General features: G+C 35.8%; 1 protein-coding gene across 1 annotated transcript in view; it reads right to left on the reverse strand.

Annotated features, from left to right (window-relative positions):
* Positions 1-14,993, reverse strand: part of LOC129871530 (ferredoxin-dependent glutamate synthase, chloroplastic-like) — a 54,495-nt gene extending 39,502 nt beyond the window's left edge. The window contains exons 1-10 of the mRNA XM_055946464.1: positions 14,325-14,993; positions 10,440-10,752; positions 8,989-9,431; positions 8,772-8,903; positions 7,879-7,977; positions 7,675-7,745; positions 2,802-2,898; positions 2,451-2,543; positions 2,073-2,218; positions 198-357 (exon numbers count right to left, since the gene is read on the reverse strand). Of these exons, the coding sequence (XP_055802439.1) occupies positions 198-357; positions 2,073-2,218; positions 2,451-2,543; positions 2,802-2,898; positions 7,675-7,745; positions 7,879-7,977; positions 8,772-8,903; positions 8,989-9,431; positions 10,440-10,752; positions 14,325-14,585 (1,815 nt within the window). The 5' untranslated portion in view covers positions 14,586-14,993. The remainder of the gene's footprint in view (positions 1-197; positions 358-2,072; positions 2,219-2,450; positions 2,544-2,801; positions 2,899-7,674; positions 7,746-7,878; positions 7,978-8,771; positions 8,904-8,988; positions 9,432-10,439; positions 10,753-14,324) is intronic.
* Between the last annotated feature and the right edge of the window lie 2,077 nt (positions 14,994-17,070).

The following is a 17,070-nucleotide window of genomic DNA, read 5'->3' on the forward strand; positions in this document are numbered from 1 at the left end:
AGTCAATTTCCTTATCACAAGACTCATTCAAATAGACAAGCATACATTTAATCAAAAGTTTGTTCAGAAAGAGAAAGAAACAAGTTGGACATCCTACGAAGCTACACAATAAATGTCGGAAGCAAAACTGACATATCTAAAGACATTGCAGACACCTCATGGAAATATCCAGGACTACAGAAAACAACATTGCCCACCTGAGCAAACCGTTGCTTGAAATAATCATATAGCATATGCGGCTTTTGAGATAATACAGCCAACGGAATATCGTCTCCCATGCAAAATGTAGGCTCCTTCCCTTGTGCAGCCATACTTTCAATAACCATTTGAACATCCTCACTAGAATAACCATACGCCCTGTTTTATGGAAATGAAATGATAACATAACATTAATAATGATGGGATATAAATAATTCGTCAAGAGAACTTGCATAACAGATTCTACCCGCAACAAGTTATTTACTTCACCAGATGCATCAACAAATTAAGAAGAAAAATTCAGGTGCAACTAGCAATGAGAATTGTCTTCTTGCTTCATTAACATGATAAGAAAGCTCATAAGTATCGCTCACAATCTAGTTCAACATGATAGAACAATATTGAGGTGGATAGGCATTTCATCAAGGAGAAGCTCAAAGAAGGAAGTTTGTGCTTGCCATTTTTTCAACTGAGAAGCAACTAGCAGATATTTATACTAAGGAATTGTTTAAAGCGAGATTTGAACGTCTTGTAATCAAGTTAGGCGTGTTAGATATCTACGACCCAACCTGAAGGGGAATGTTGATTTGTATTACCTGATTGGGATCACATGGGATCAAATCAGATCAGAAAAGTTAGGGAAGTTTCAGATTTTTAGATATCAGATTCAGATTAGAATTATTCCTTTAATTTTGGACTATCTAGAATCAAGGGGAAAAAGATTTGTTTTCTCCTATAAATTGTGTCGTCTTTGAATAAATAGAACATACTATTCTGGTGCCAAAACTTTCAGAAGCTATATATACAATTGATCTTCACCCGAATTCTCTACTTTTTCCTTGACTAAGTGATTCTCCCTTTTCTTGTTTCCTTGACCTTTCTCTCTGTTATATCTTCTCTTGTTTTCTTGGCGAAATTAAAAGTTGCCCTCATTGCATTTGTAAGTCACAATGGATCCTTCACGTTACCCCTTCCATTTCTGAACTTACAGTATCTAGAAAAGCTTTTCCCTGCTACACACAATTGCCACTTTGTGGGATTACACTTGGTATGTTGTTGTTGTTGTTGTACACAATTGCCGTTGGTAAGCTTTTCTTCTGTGCCTCAAAAGTATAGATTAGCGATCCAATATTTGATCTGTTTACACTGTTAATCCACATTTTACATCGCCAACTTCTGTAAGCAGAGTCATGCGTGCAAATTTAATATTTCACCCTACGGCAATACCGTCTATGAAGATGGAGCCTGTCACCAACAAATCTTGGTACAAGTCTCCTCTTCGTATCCTCCTTAATTTCACTCTTCATTTAACGTCCAAGAGAGAAAATAAGAACTTGCAAAGAGTGTTTTTGTCATTTAACCTAATCTATAGGTACAAAAGAATGCATAGATTTATACATCAAGACATGTAAATATGGAAAAACTTCAAAAGAGGGCAAACTATTATCTACTTAATCCTGTCTCAAAACTCCAAAAACTTCAATTGATGCATATTATGCAGAAATACGACTTTATCTTTTAAATGTTGACATATGTTACTGCTCAGAGCATTGGCATTACAGTTGTTCGTTTCACACTACTGAATGTTAAATGAAGAAAATTCTAGAAGAGATCATACTAAATAAAGAGAGCGTAATTATAAATGAGGAGATAAAAACTCCAGGAGACACGCAATAGAACAAATAAATTATCCATGATAAATACCAATATCTTACTAGGTCCTGACTAATAGGCAGGACAAATAGTAGTAGGGGCAGAGGACACAATCATAAATCAAATATCATCTGTTGCAAAGAATAGGATTCCATTTGAAGTACCTGAACTACAAAAGTAAAAAAAAATCTTATATACAAAGTGAAATTCCAAAGTCTTACTGCTGGCGTCTTAGAATTGTTTCACCATCCATTACTGTTGTTGAAAAAAAGTTCACAGGCTTCAAAGATCGCAAATTTTCTTTAATCCACTCCCCATACGGATTGGACAATGCAACTCGCTTTTTGACCTCTGTATTCTCGAATACCTATTTTAGTCAACAACCAAATTACAACAAACAAGTTATGGACATCAAGAGCTTTTGGGTCTTGAAGGGAATGATAGGCTGATGAAGGATATGAACAAACATTAGTTATTTTATTATTATTATTATTATTATTATTATTATTATTATTATTATTATTATTATTATTATAAAAACTAATAATTGAAGTGCATTTAAAATGCCATGCAATTAAAAAATTAAATCTCCAACAAACCTGACCACTTGAAAGATCAACGCTTATCATCATACCAGGACCTAAACGTCCTTTCATTGTTACCTTTGATTCATCCATGGGTATCACACCAACCTAACCAAAAGAAAGAACCCCTCCAGTCACTGTAATTAATATCCAGTGGCAAAGACAACAGAATCATCAAAGCAATGCTCTTAATAATAAATTGATTACATTTGAAGAACACAGATAGGAAAAAAGTGTGCTTATTCAGCTTGATTGATATTAGGAAGGGTTAGGAGAAACATAATTCGGAGACGAGACATAGTCTATGGCTTCTGCAACATTTGAATTCAGAATTAGGCTTCTGAAAAATGAACAAAACTTACACACCTCAGATGCAACATAGACAACGTTGTCTTTGGTCCGCCAATATCTAGCAGGACGAAGTCCATTACGATCAAGGCAAGCACCAACTATTTTCCCATCACTGTGAAAATGTAAGGAACGGAGACCAAAAATAAGTAAGACACTATGAGTAAATAATTGAGACAAAGTTTGAAAATATAACATTTTCTTAGATGTATTATACACCTAGCAGTCTTAGTTTCTTCATTCCACAAGCACATCCAACAACTACATATCAAAGTTTCTTAGTACAACAAAAATTACTATGCCTAAATCACAGTTATCTTACACATATTCCTCGTTTTTAGGTGATAAGTCAATTTCTTACATCAAAATGAAAATATGTTTTCAAGGATACCAATACATCACCAAACAGAGCATTTGCTTTCCAGAATCTATACAGACAGAGCTAAATCAAAATTAAGTAGAAAATGTTGAAGAGCAAATCACTAACAGGAATAGAAGGCCTAATATATTGAATCAAACCATGGTGACATCACAAATCATTTCATATATAATGAATGGGATCACATGGGTAATGACAGGAACTTCAGATTTCACATTGGTAAACAATGGCGATTTCTCACATCTATTCAGAGCAAGTAGATCTCAGCCACATAGAAGTATTTGACACAAAAGATCAAGAAGAGGTTGAAAAAGAAAGACATCTGGTCTGACTAAAAGACCATGCCATGCTTGACTTCACAACATTAGGATATGAACTCCTTTCTTTGTGAAAGGGAGACTTAAAGAAAATAGCTGTTAGATAGGCTCCGTAGTTATAGCTAAGTGTAAATGGCTGTGCCGCATTGAGAAATGTAATTGTAAATATTGATAATTATAAAAGAGGAACCAGGTTTAAGACATTAGTCTTCACACAATCTCTCATTCTCTCTCTCATTTTTCTTATTTCTTAAGAGACAATTCTATTCCTCAAACCATCAGCTCTCACTTTCTGGTGACCGAAACTCTCAAATCCAAATGATTTTGATTGGAATAAAAGAAAGCTCTAGAAAAATATCGAACAAAGAAAGAACCAACCAAGTGGAAATGTCTTTTATGTACTATTTTTTTTCTCAGCCTCGTTTCTCTTATCTAAAGAGACCATATTATTCTAAAATCAAGAGGTCTCACTTTCTTTTGACCAAAATTGTCAAATCCAAATTACATTTTGGTTGGAATGAAGGAAGTTAAACAAAACATATCCAACAATAAACGAAAGATCCATATAAAAATGTATTTTCTGTACTGTTTCTTTTTCCTTGATCCCTTCTAACTGTCACATTGGCTGATAGACTAAACCATGGCAACTAGAGTAGGTAAGGCTAGCCCACTATCCTCTTTGACTTTAGATTGTATTTCTTTACATTTCTTGTTGTTTTGTCGATCTTATATATTAGTACCTCAATGAATTAATTATTTTTTTTGATAAAGGTAATGTTCTCAATTAATTAGTTGTCAAGTAAATTTCTTCAATAACTTTGTTGTTATGCTACGGGATGAAGAATTGGTAATAGGAATGACCTAAGTTGCTCAGACTCTTCACTTTCAGTGCCGCACCCATATCGACACGACATGGGTGTGGGATCTGTACCCGATTTAGTCAACCTTTTTTGGGTACTTTGACTAAATTTGAGGGAGAAATTTTGGACAGATTCAATGATCTTTGTAATCAAAACATACACTAAGGTGAAATTGAAGAAAATGGAGTACCTTGTATATATAAATTTCTATTGTCACTCCCTTTTCTTTTATCTCCTTCGAGGATTCTCTTCTTGATCAATATTTTCTCATCAAGTTTTCCACATAATATCTCATAATTTAGGTTTTATAACTCTATTTATAGAAATTCAAATTATTTTTAGCCGAATCCCCACACTCGCATCCATACATGGATCTGTATCCCTGGTCTTAAAAAATAGATCATAGAGGATACGACCTCTAGATCTGCACCCTTGTCCGAGCACCTTAGAGCATGACTAACATGGATACTAAATCATCCAATCCACCCAAATTATCCTGTTTCAAATTCGTGAAGTTACTCGATAGACTGTCGGGTCATTCCAATCAATCTGAATTGTTAGAATAGGAATAGGAACAAAAATAGTATATAGAATCCTCCTTGGAAAAGAATTGCATTATAGTGCCTATAAATAGGGTTTCAGCGTAATTATGTAGAGGCACAATTTAATAATATTTTTCTCCAATATTTCTCAAATAGTATCAGAGTCTTTATGATCTTGGTATAGATTAAAAGAAAATGTTTTCGCAGCCGGAGGCCGGTTATAACTAATATAGCCGCCCGTCTGGCAATGATTATGTTAGAAAAAGTTGGGGCATTACTATATGCATGAAAAACAATCATGCTAAAAGGACTGATTAGAGAAGCATTCGGGACATAGAAAGTGGTCGTCGTGCTTCTTTTCGGTGGCTTCTTAGATATGATTTGTGTAGCACCGTGTATCTCTCTGTTTTCTACTTTCTTATATCCGATTTGTGTAGCACCAAGCATATTCCAACTAATTACCTTCACGTATCTGATTTGTGTAGCCTTATGCATCTTTCCAGTGAGTACTTTCCTGATTGGCAAAGCCCCATACCACCTAGTTTTGTTGCTCAAAGGGAGTCTAGTAGCCTTGTATGTCGATTGTGAAGGTCACTATGGTGTAAAACAGTCTTCTCAAGCTTGGTTTGGAAAGTTCAGCACAGTAGCTCAAGAGTTTGGCATGACTCATATTGTAGCTGATCACTTTGTGTTTATCCACTTTCTGAATCAAATCCAGTATTTCATGAGAGGACTAAGCACATTCAAATTGACTGTCACTTTGTTAGAGAAAAGATACTCTCAAGAGATATTGTTCCAAAATTTGTGAAGTCGAGTGATCAGCTTGTAGATGTCTTCACCAAGCTCTTCACCGGTCCTCATATTAATTACATCTATAACAGGCTCGGTACATATGACTTGTATGCACAAACTTGAGAGGAAATGTTAGAATAGGAATAGGAACAAGAATAGTATATAGAATCCTACTTAGAAAAGGATTAGTATATGGAATCCTACTTGGAAAAGGATTGTATTATAGCGTTTATAAGTAGGGTCTCAGTTTAATTATGTAGAGACACAATTCAGTAATATTCTTCTCCTATAGAACCTATCACTAAAATACCCCCAGAGGGGGATAAGGTTAAGTGGAGATAAAAGAGTTTTCTATGAGATGGGAAATAAAAACTATTTTCCCCACATGAAGTTTGTGAATAAGTGATTGTTTAATAATGATATAGGAATATCCGTCTTTCTTCTAAATAGGATGGATTGAACTCATAATTCATTATATGCTTTTTATGATTATCAACTAAAGGCAAATCTAGCTCTCTGACAAACTAGAACACGAGTGGAAAAATAGGGAATTCTAATGAAGGAATTGTTGCAGCAAATAAAGCTTGTGAAGGTTAGAGTAATTTCGTCAAGCTCTTGGTGGGAATAATATTTGCAAAGGAATACATACAAGTGATAATGCATCAACTCTTACAGTATTTAACAACATGTCATAAGTGACAAGAACATAAATAACACATGTTTGATTTGTCTCACTTGTATATTTAGAGAATAAATCACATCACCGTGGTAAGCAACCATTCTGACTTCCCTTGTCATCCTAGATATCCTTCTTTTGAAAGGAATAGTTGGTCAGAATCATGGACCAACACAGAAAGAGTCTTATTTATGATGGTGGCAATAAGACTCGAAAACATTACCTCTTCTAACTCCATTGTACATTTCTCACTACCTAAGTGTTACCAAAGATGAAAAGTGGAAAAAATGTTTTTAAGATCTATTGAGGCTTCAAGTGCAAATAAAGTGTGGGCTTTAGTGAAGAAAACGCAATTTGAAAAACAAAAATCAAATATGTCTTTGTAGTTCAAGCCTAACAATTATCAGCATTAACAAACATATGGACAAGGAAATGGAAAAACAAAATTACGATTCAAAAACTTGCAGGTGTTCTGGGATGTGTGGTGGGTTCCCTACTACTATCTATTTGGGGCTAACTTTCGGTGCTAAAAGTAAGGCCTTGGAGACTTGGACTAGTGTCATAGAGAGTTGTGAAAAGAGGCTTGCAATATGGAAGGGACAATACTCTAGCAAGGTGGTAGGGTCATACTAGAGTACTAGTCAATAGTTTTCTGAATGCCCTTCCTATTTATGTCATGTCTCCATCTCCTTTACCTACCAAGGTAAGGAAAAGAATTGAAAAGATTGAGATGAATTTCATATGGCAAAGAGACAACAAAAAAAGAGCATTACACCTGATTAATTGGGATGTTCTTATCAAATCGAAAAAATAAATGCAGAAACTTCTCATACCTTTAGCCTTTGCATGATCAACAGTAAACACTAAATGATAAGAGCATTCACATTAAAAAAATTTCTTTTATTGGTTGTGACTGGACCAACTTGCACATTACCTCGATTAATCTACGGTCAAAACCTACCTAGCCACAAGCACAGATTGTAAAGATAATCTGGTCCACCAAGGCTGGAGGAGATAGACTCACAAGAAACATTGTGGCAAGAATTTGGAAGTAGTCATGTTGTCACTGCCATGCCTCAACCACTAGGCCAACCCCTTGAGACTCAATTTTGATTTTAATTAAGATTCTAAAAAACACATTTCACTAGTTGAGTACATAATGTTAGCCGGAAGTAAGAAGATTGCTGCTCTAGCCCTAGTTTAAAGACCTTTTCAAAAACCACTTTGTAGAGGGCGGGTATCACGCTCAATTTATGAGATAATATTACAGAACTGCATCTAGAAAATAAAAGAAGTTGAAATAGAACTGGCATTCAGAAGATCACCTGAATAAGAGTAAGGCTGGCCCATCCCAAGCTTCCATCTGACCTTTGTAGTAATTATAAAAATCAAGAACCTACAATGATCAAATATTCAGTCATGAAAAAGTGATTTTAAAGGTAACATACTAATAATCATCTCATGCATTACATATATTAGTTATAGAATTACAATTCAGAAGGTAACATATTACTGCCAACATGGAATACCTCTGGATATTTAATAGTCAATGTTGGATGATTTTGATATGCTTCTGGGACGAGAATCATCAGTGCTTCCTCAGGAGCCCGGCCACTTCTTATGAGTAACTGATCCCAAAAAAGAGCTAGATGGTGAAAAAATCTATTTATATATCTATGAAAGAGATAAAACAAAGTAGCAAGGAAAAAGGATTAACAACAAACAGCTCATGTTTAGAAGTCTACATGAAACAAGTTATAACATCTGCCACAAAAGAAATGATAAGTAACATAAGATGTTTCTTTGATAATCAACAAGTAGCATAAGATGCTGGAAGAGATGTTTTCATAAAACTCATCTAGAAGCAATTTAAAGTCAACACAAGTACCAGCAACCGAAATACAATAAGATTTTCTTTACTGAGGAAACCATCTCAATGAACATTGAAGGTCAAACAGTTCCTAGTGGTGAGAAAAAAAATTAGTACTATGCCTTTAATAATAACTATAGCCTGTTTGGCAAGCTTATTTTTTTCTCAAAAGTGCTTATTTTTTCTAAAGAGTGTTTGTTTTTAAAAGTGAGGTGTTTGTCCAAGCTTTTGATAGAAAAATAATTGCTTCTGGAGAGTAGCAGAAATTTTTCATACGCCAAAAAAGGGTAACTTTTCCCTAAAAGCACTTTTGAGAAAAATACACTTAAAACACTTTTAAAAAGCTTGGCAAAACACTAATTAATGTACAAAAGTTATTTTTAAATTTATTGGCCAAACACAAACTGATTCTCACCAAAAGTACTCTTTAGAAAACCACTTTTAGAAAAAACTCCCAAAATAAGCTGATTTTTAGAAACTTGGTCAAACAAGATCTAAGACTAGATAACTAAAGATGCAGTTTTCCGAAGAATAAAAAACAGTGATCCATACTTCAGCAGTACTATCTAAATTTGCAGAATCAGATGCCTTTGGGTTGCCAAAAGGACGGATTTCATCCTCACGGTCACGCCAAACAGCTGACTTCAATGAGGCCTCCCTGGATTGCATCCAATTCAAGTTTCCCTGCATATGTTTGTGGATGTGAAAATAACAGATAAATACAAGTAGCCAGCAACCCACAGAAAATGTTAGTGAAACCTATATTTACCTGTATAGTGTTGATCTCTCCATTATGACCCAGAAACCTCATTGGTTGAGCAAGAGGCCACCTGGGACTGGTGTTCGTACTGAATCTACGATGATAAATAGCAAGAGGAGATGTATAGAGCTCACTTTGTAAGTCATAATAGAACCTCCCAAGGACTTCAGAACGAAGCATTCCCTTGTAAACTATTGTTTGATTGGACAATGAACAGAAATAAAGTTCATTTCCCCAAATCTCTGAGTTCACAGCCTTCTCAATGAGTTTTCTACAGATATAGAGTTCTCTTTCAATGTCATCAACATTTTCCTCTTTAACAACTCGAACAAAAACCTGTTGTATGTTGGGCATTGTTACTTTCGCATAATATCCAACTACAGAAGAATCTACTGGAACCGACCTCCATCCAAGCACCTCAAGACCCTCGTTGTTAAAGATACTGGAAATAACTACAGATATATGAAACAAATTAGAAAAATACAACAATTGTATTCTATGAGAGGATCTCATAAGAAACAAGCTCATAGGAAACTACCAGAAAATATACATTTTTGAGAGCCACAAAAATATCAATAACTTGGGCAATCTCGAAATACATCATGCCACAATTTTGAGAGCCACAAAACCATCAATGGTAAAACTTGTGCAAGCTTCGATGGAAGACAAGATGTGGGAAGTGAGACTAAGATGGTTCAGGCATGTGAAGAAGAGATGTTTGGATGCCCCAGCGTGGAGGTGTGAGACGTTGGTATGGATAGTTTCAAGAGAGGTAGACGTAGACCGAAGAGATATTGGGGAGGGGTGAGTAGATAGGACATGACACAGTTTCAGCTTATCGAGGGCTAGATAGGAGCCTATGGAGGATACGGATTAGGGTAAAGGATTAGTAGGTAGCAGTGTGTTGTCTTGTTATCTGTCCATACTTGCAGTTGTAGTATTGCTCCTATAGAATCTGATCCTTCAATTTATGTTATTATCTGTTGTCTTGTCTTTTGACTATCATATTTTGTTGTAGTTATTGTCTTGTTACTATCTGCTATTTCTCGTACTTCCGTTACTTCATTTTCTGGAGCCAAGGATCTATCAAAAGCAGCCTCTCTATCTTAGGTAGAGGTAAATTTTGTGTCACTCTACCCTAGACCCACTTTGTGGAATTATACTTGGTATGTTGTTGTTGTTGATTTTTTTGGAGGGAAAAACAAAGACCTACTTAATTATCTAAAATGAAGATGTACAATGTGTGGTTCTAAAGTCACGTATGGAGCTTTCAACCTTTTCCACACTACAAGAAGGCAAAGACATAAACTGAGAAAGTTAATCATGGATAAAAAGAGAAAGAGAAGTTCTATATATCTATAGCAAGAATCCTCAATAACCAAGTAATGAGAATAGGTTACTATGTTGTAATAAGAAGTATGTGTTAGAAGATCCTCTTGAGTTATATTTAAAAGACCGACCTTTCTTGGCTTCATTCATTTGGTTAGAATCCTTAGGAAGAAAAATCATTCCGACGCCGGTATGAAGCTTGTCAAAGACTGCAATTCCTTCTTTCTCAGCCCAGTCATTGAAAAGATCCCAAGGAATCGAAGTCATCAGTCCAGAACCATCACCAGAATCATTGTCAGCTCCACAACCTCCACGATGTTCCATGCAGCCCAGAGCTACAAGAGCATCCTTGACGATCCCATGTGATGCTTTATTGTCCAAATTTGCGATAAAACCAACCCCACATGCGCCTCTTTCAGACAATATGTCATCCAAGTCGGCAACCTGAAAAGGTTTCCACAAAAGATAAAATAATCATGTGGAGTAATTTAACATGGTTATGGAAAAATGTTAATAGATTATTTCTGATGAAGTAAATAGCTTCATCAATGACATCAAGAAGATGCATGAGTTACAAAGGATGAGGACTGCAAAAGGGATCAGCTCCAATACATGTGCCTAGACTTCTAAGGAGCTAATGAAGTCCAGAAAGTTAATATTCCATCAAAGCACCTGTGATTCCTTTCAGTCCAAACAATCCAGAAAATACAAGCTTAAATCATGCTCGAGATTACACTCAAACAACACAGAAAAAGTAACAAGATTATACCCAAAAAGAACAATACTCCAAGAATCTACCATTCCAAGCTCAAGAACCTTGAAAAGAGATGGAGCTTAATTTTACCAATGCATAACACTTTCTTTAAGTAAATAAACAAAGGGAATTTTTCAAAAATATACAGCCCAACACACAACGAAGCCATATTTTCAGTTTACATCAGAGTCAAGAACTTTCACAGCAACTGAAGAGGCGTTTCACTAGGCACTACAAATGTCAAGGTCAATCTGCCTAACTGATTATTTTGAAGGAAGGGACTGCTATCTTTCAGAATTAGCCCTTCTCGCAAAAGTGTTTATACACCAGTATACAATATTACAATATTATACACTTAAGGTAAACAATGTATCAACCTTGCATAAGAAGTGTTTATACTCACTTTTACACTGTTATATAAAATAATACAATACAAACAAAAATTGGGTTTTTTCTCCTACAAACGTCAACCCGCAAAAGTCCAGATGAAATGGGTCAAAAACATCACCAAATCTTCATCAGATAGCTTCAAATTTAACAACAACTTTGAAATGACATTCCCAACGAACTTCAATCATGAATTAGTCAAAAATTCCAATGAATCACAAAATCTATGTCTGAGTCATCAAGCGTTTAGAAACCCCAACAATGAAGTTTTTGATATTTCACTTTAATTCACCCAATAATGTTTAAATATGTATATAAACATGAATATCACTCTCAATCAGTTTCTAAGCATCAAAATATGGAAATCATAATCACAAATCAAGGAATTACTGCATTCTCCTAAATGTTTCAAATTATATACAAAATGCGCTAAATAGGGTAAGGTGTGATAATGTGGGCTCATTTTGGTTATAAGCTTTGGCTAAGTGGTCTAGGGTAAGGTCTCCTATATCCTTACATGTAAAAGAGAAAAAAGCTGCAATAGCTATGCAGTGGCTGAAGGCAACAGTCCCAAAATCTGAAACATCCCGAGACTTAGATATTTCAGCCCCAAAACCAAATATGGCATTTACAGAAGGTTTCATTATTTCCAGGTGGATAACTAACTATGCATAATTGAGAATAAAGAAATTTTCACAAACGTTATTGATAGTAACTTTTACATTGAAAAAAACATCAGATTTATCACTTCAAAACAATTGTGCACACATATGAGCAGCTGCATCATAAGAAACCAGCAGTGTTATTAACTTCTGGCTTCTGTGGATTAACATCTTCCAGTAATATGGCTCGTAGCAACATAAGTAAAAGCTTTGGAATTTTACAAAAGGAAAAACTCCAATAGTATCTTGTATCACTCATTTCATTAGCAGTATTTCAAAGAAAACATAATGGAAAAGATATTGCAAGACGATAGTAGTCTTTTGATGAGTTCTCACAGTGAATTGGCTTGGATAAAGCATCTAAAAGAAGGTTTGCCTAGTAAAACATGAGGGATCAGAGGGGAAGTCTTCACAGTGCAATATCTAACTTTTGTTTTATTGACAGCAGAGAACAAGACACACAGAGAAAAAGGATAGTAAAGCCCCAGGAGAGCAGTATTTCAGAAGATGTTATGGCAAAAGCTTGATCCACATATGACTAAATATACCACATAAAAGTGTTAGTCCACTTCGATTTTTTCTCTGATTAGTTTTGGGAATCAAACATGCCTGTGTTTAAGACTTCTCCAATTCAACTTGAATGTCCAAATTTAAGTTTAAAAAATTATAAAGAGAAAAATTGAAATATAGCTGTTAGTGTTCAATAAGGAGAACATATGGACCACATGACCTATCAAACCACATCATATAGATCCACATGTCACTTTGTAAAAAAATTTAGAATAAGAAGGAAGAATTGTATTGAGTAAATGCAGGTTTCTTGTGACTTTTGGTAGCTTGAAAGTTCTAGAAAAACTGAAAGTCAATATTAGATAAGAAGTGGAATAACAATGTGGAAACTTCTACTCAATAACAGAAAATAATACTAGGAAACAGAAAACTATAATCTTAAGAAATTAAGCACATCATGATGAGAAAAGGTGTATCAAAAGATTCACCTCGAAGGGTAACGAAAAGATAAATTGACTATATTCTGGTGTAAAAGCGAAGCTTTTAACATTAATAAACTGTGATGATTTAGAATCATAGCTTATCATAGATTCAACTTCAAACTTGAGAAGTAGATTCTACTCTTCTTCAAACATGAAATACCATCTGATAATTATATATCAAGCAGCACCCATACTGCTAGTCAAAAGAAAAGTTTTGCATGCATACTTTTAACTTCAAGGTAAACCATACCCATCCGAATCCTATTTCTTTCATGATTCTCAAAAATACAAATTAAATTTTAAAAAACAACTATTTCTTTGACATATTTAAGTATTTGAACCTTTTTTTAATGTAGCTCAAAGTATTCTAACTTTTTAACTTAACGTGATAAGTGAAGGCAAAGTTTTTAGCATCGAAAAGAACACATTTTTCATACATAGAGTACACAGGAGTATGCACCAAACCTACTTAGAAGAAAAAATTCAACAATCAACGACTGTCAACTGGGGAAACAACCATGAAGAAAAGCCCAATGAAGCTGATCAAGACCAACTACCTCTCAACCATTAGCAATACTTCAATAAACACCTCAGATATCACATGGAGATGGAATAAATCTATCTATCCAATATTTACAAATTCAAGAGCTGCAATGTACTTATGGTAAGTAAAACAACAGCCTCGAGGTGATAAGCAAGCAGATAATAACTAATTTTGTCAATTCTACTTCACCTTTATATGATTCAACCAAATAACACTGAAATTTTTTCATCTAGAAATCTTACATATTTTACCAAATAGAAAATGAGCACACCACATATACCAAGGACTTCAAGAAGTAATTGTCCAAAACGATGTTCCATATATGAATTGTCTTCCAATCTCATATATAAGGACTCTGTCCATATTCAATTTAATACATCGAGATAGACATTGGACCTACTATATACTAGTCATAGTACAAATAAAAAAAGGAGTCTCCCTTCAAACTGATAGAAGGCGAAGGCTTTTTGTTAAGCAAAAGTTTCCAACTTATCACCATCTCCCTAAATTGAGCATAAAATCAACTTCTACTCCAACTAATTAGCCAAATTTTCAACAGTTAAGTAATCAAGCATACCTATTGATATGTCTCTTCACATATATGGAAAATACGAAATGTATTGAAACTAATCATTGGACCTACTCCAATAAGAATTAAACATATGGTGCAAACACACCTTAGGCACTTTATCAGAGGACTGCTGAGATGCATTACTGGCACCACGTTCAAGGTCAAGAACAGCATTGCACTTCTTGTTTAGCAAGCTTCTCCTATTAGGTGCCGCATAACCAATCCTTCTACGAATCCTCTTGCTGGATTTATAGTACAGACCAACGAAATCAACAAACACACCGTCTTTACTCCCCGCAAGTATCTTGGGTGACTGGCCGTTCGCATAGAGTAACTGCGGAACGTTCGCCACCGAGTTCACCGCCATCAAACCCAATCAGAACTCTCCCTACACACACAATCGCACAGTGAGTGTGTGAAATATTTGTATATACAGAGAGTGTAGGTAGAGAGAGAAAAAGTCAATGGTTTAGAGAGTGTGGGAATGGGAGAGAATGTGTGGAGAGTGGGAAGGATTGGGAGATAAAAAGAAGGGAGTTTTGGAGCCACACTTTTCTTTTTCTTTCTTGCCGAGTAGATGTTGATGTTGATGTTAATGTTAACGAGAGTGGCCAGTGGGAGTATTTTTTGTGTGAAAGGTGACTGTAGGCTGAGATCAAAGGACAGTTTTTCCCTTTTTCAAAAATGGCACGGCAGTGTATGTGATTATGGTGATTTCAAAAGTATTCCCTTCTTTGGGTTTTTGAAGATTGAGGAGAAATTTTGAACCACATAAAACGGAAGAGGTTCCACTGAGCAGTGAGAATCAGTGACAACTGAATAGGACCAAAAATCAAACTACTATTTTTTTTTTCTTTCCTCTTTATCTATACTTCTACTGTGTTTTTCGGTTGGATATAGACTTGCAAAAGATAAAGAAGAAATAATATAATAGAATAAAGAAAGGTTGTTGATAAGATTAGAATATTGCTTTTTTGTGGTGTAAATACATTTAACAAGGAGAGCTACCGACTGATCACACCGGGGCGTCGACATCCCTCCTTTGCACATGCCCAAACTACCTCAATCTCGCTTCTCTCATCTTGTTTGTCACAGATGTCACTCCCACCTTCTCCCGAATAACCTCATTCATGATTTTATCACTACTAGTATGTCTACACATCTATATCAGCATCCTCATCTCCGCCACATTATCTTCTGAACATGTGAGTTCTTTACTGGCTAGCACTCCACTCCAAATAACAACGTTGGTCTAACCATCGTTCTGTAGAACTTACCTTTAAGTTTAGGTGGTACTTTTTTATTACACAGGACTCTATAGGGAAGCCTCCATTTCATCCACGCTGCCCCAATACAGTGCATGCCATCATCATCGATGTCCCCACTACTCTGGATGATGGATCCAAGATATTTAAAACTTTTTGTCTTGGGGATAGGATGAGTGGCAAGCCTCACTTCCATGCCCACTTCCTCCATCGCAACACTAAATTTGCACTTCAAGTTTTTTGTTTTGGTCCTGCTCAATCTTGAACCCTTTGGACTCCAGGGTTTGTCTCCAAACCTCCAACCTATCGTTAACTTTGTCCCGAGTCTCATCAATCAAACCTATGTTGTCTGCAAATAGAATACACCATGGAACCTCCTCCTGAATAGACCGTGTTAGCTCATTCATCACCAAGGCAAAAAGAAAAGGACTCAGCACAGATCCCTGATGTAGTCCCATCTGTCATGACCCAACCCCGTAGGTCACGACTGGGGTCCGACCTGGACCCCCCGTACACATATCTATCAGCCACATTGAACTGTAAATAAAGCAATATCATGTAACAAAGCCCCACTAGGCGATAACATTTACATACACATGTAGCCCTTTTTGTTTGTATCACAACATGACATGGCACGCAAGCCAACAAGGCTGCCATAACATAACAACATATACAATATATCATATAGACCCAGCTGAACCAAACTGACATATACAATCCACATATACATGTCTGCTGACCTCTAAACATATAAATGACAACATATGGTGGGATAGGGCCCCCGCCGTACCCCTGAATGGATAAAACATTTTCTATACATCTGTGGGCAATATCAAAACTAGGCCCTAATACAATGGAGCCTCTTCCAGTTGAGCTGCGTGGAATCCTAAGCTGACGAACTCTCAAAATCTGTATCTGTAACTGCGGGCATGAACGCAGCCCCCCGGGAAAGGGGATCAGTACGACATATGTACTGAGTATGTAAAATGTAACATAATACACTGGAGGTATATTTGAAATAGAGAAGCAAGGGAACAAATTATCAAATCGAAGTCATGTACCTATACTCTGTGAATCACAAAAGCATGCATGCTCAATTTATACAATATAGCCGACCCTTTCAAGGGTCCGGTGAATGACATCTGTAGGACCATCATAGGCCTAGCGTCATCACCACCTTATTACAACACATCATCATATATCTATACACATATCCTGGCCCTCTATTGAGGGACTTAGGGAATAATGCAATGAACTATGCACGAGAACATATCCTGGCCCGGGACTCAGGGAAAGAAGTGTTACAATATAGACGAGTAGAGTAGTGAGTAACAATATGCAATTTAAATCATTATCAGAGACTCGACAGAATAAGAAAGTTAAGCTTCTATTTGAGGACCCGAGTAACGGTGTAGTCATCTCGAGTGTCCCTTAAATGTCATTATGGGTTGTCTCAAAAGTAATCTCGGAGGCCCTGTAAATGTATTAACATAGGGCCAAATCATTTATAGAATCAGAAACACTTATTACCTTATAGTCCTTAGGATGTAGAGCCTGTACATTTGTTACCTCTTTAACGTATAAAAG

This window comes from Solanum dulcamara, chromosome 10 (assembly GCF_947179165.1).
Source record: "Solanum dulcamara chromosome 10, daSolDulc1.2, whole genome shotgun sequence".
NCBI classification, from domain to species: domain Eukaryota; kingdom Viridiplantae; phylum Streptophyta; class Magnoliopsida; order Solanales; family Solanaceae; genus Solanum; species Solanum dulcamara.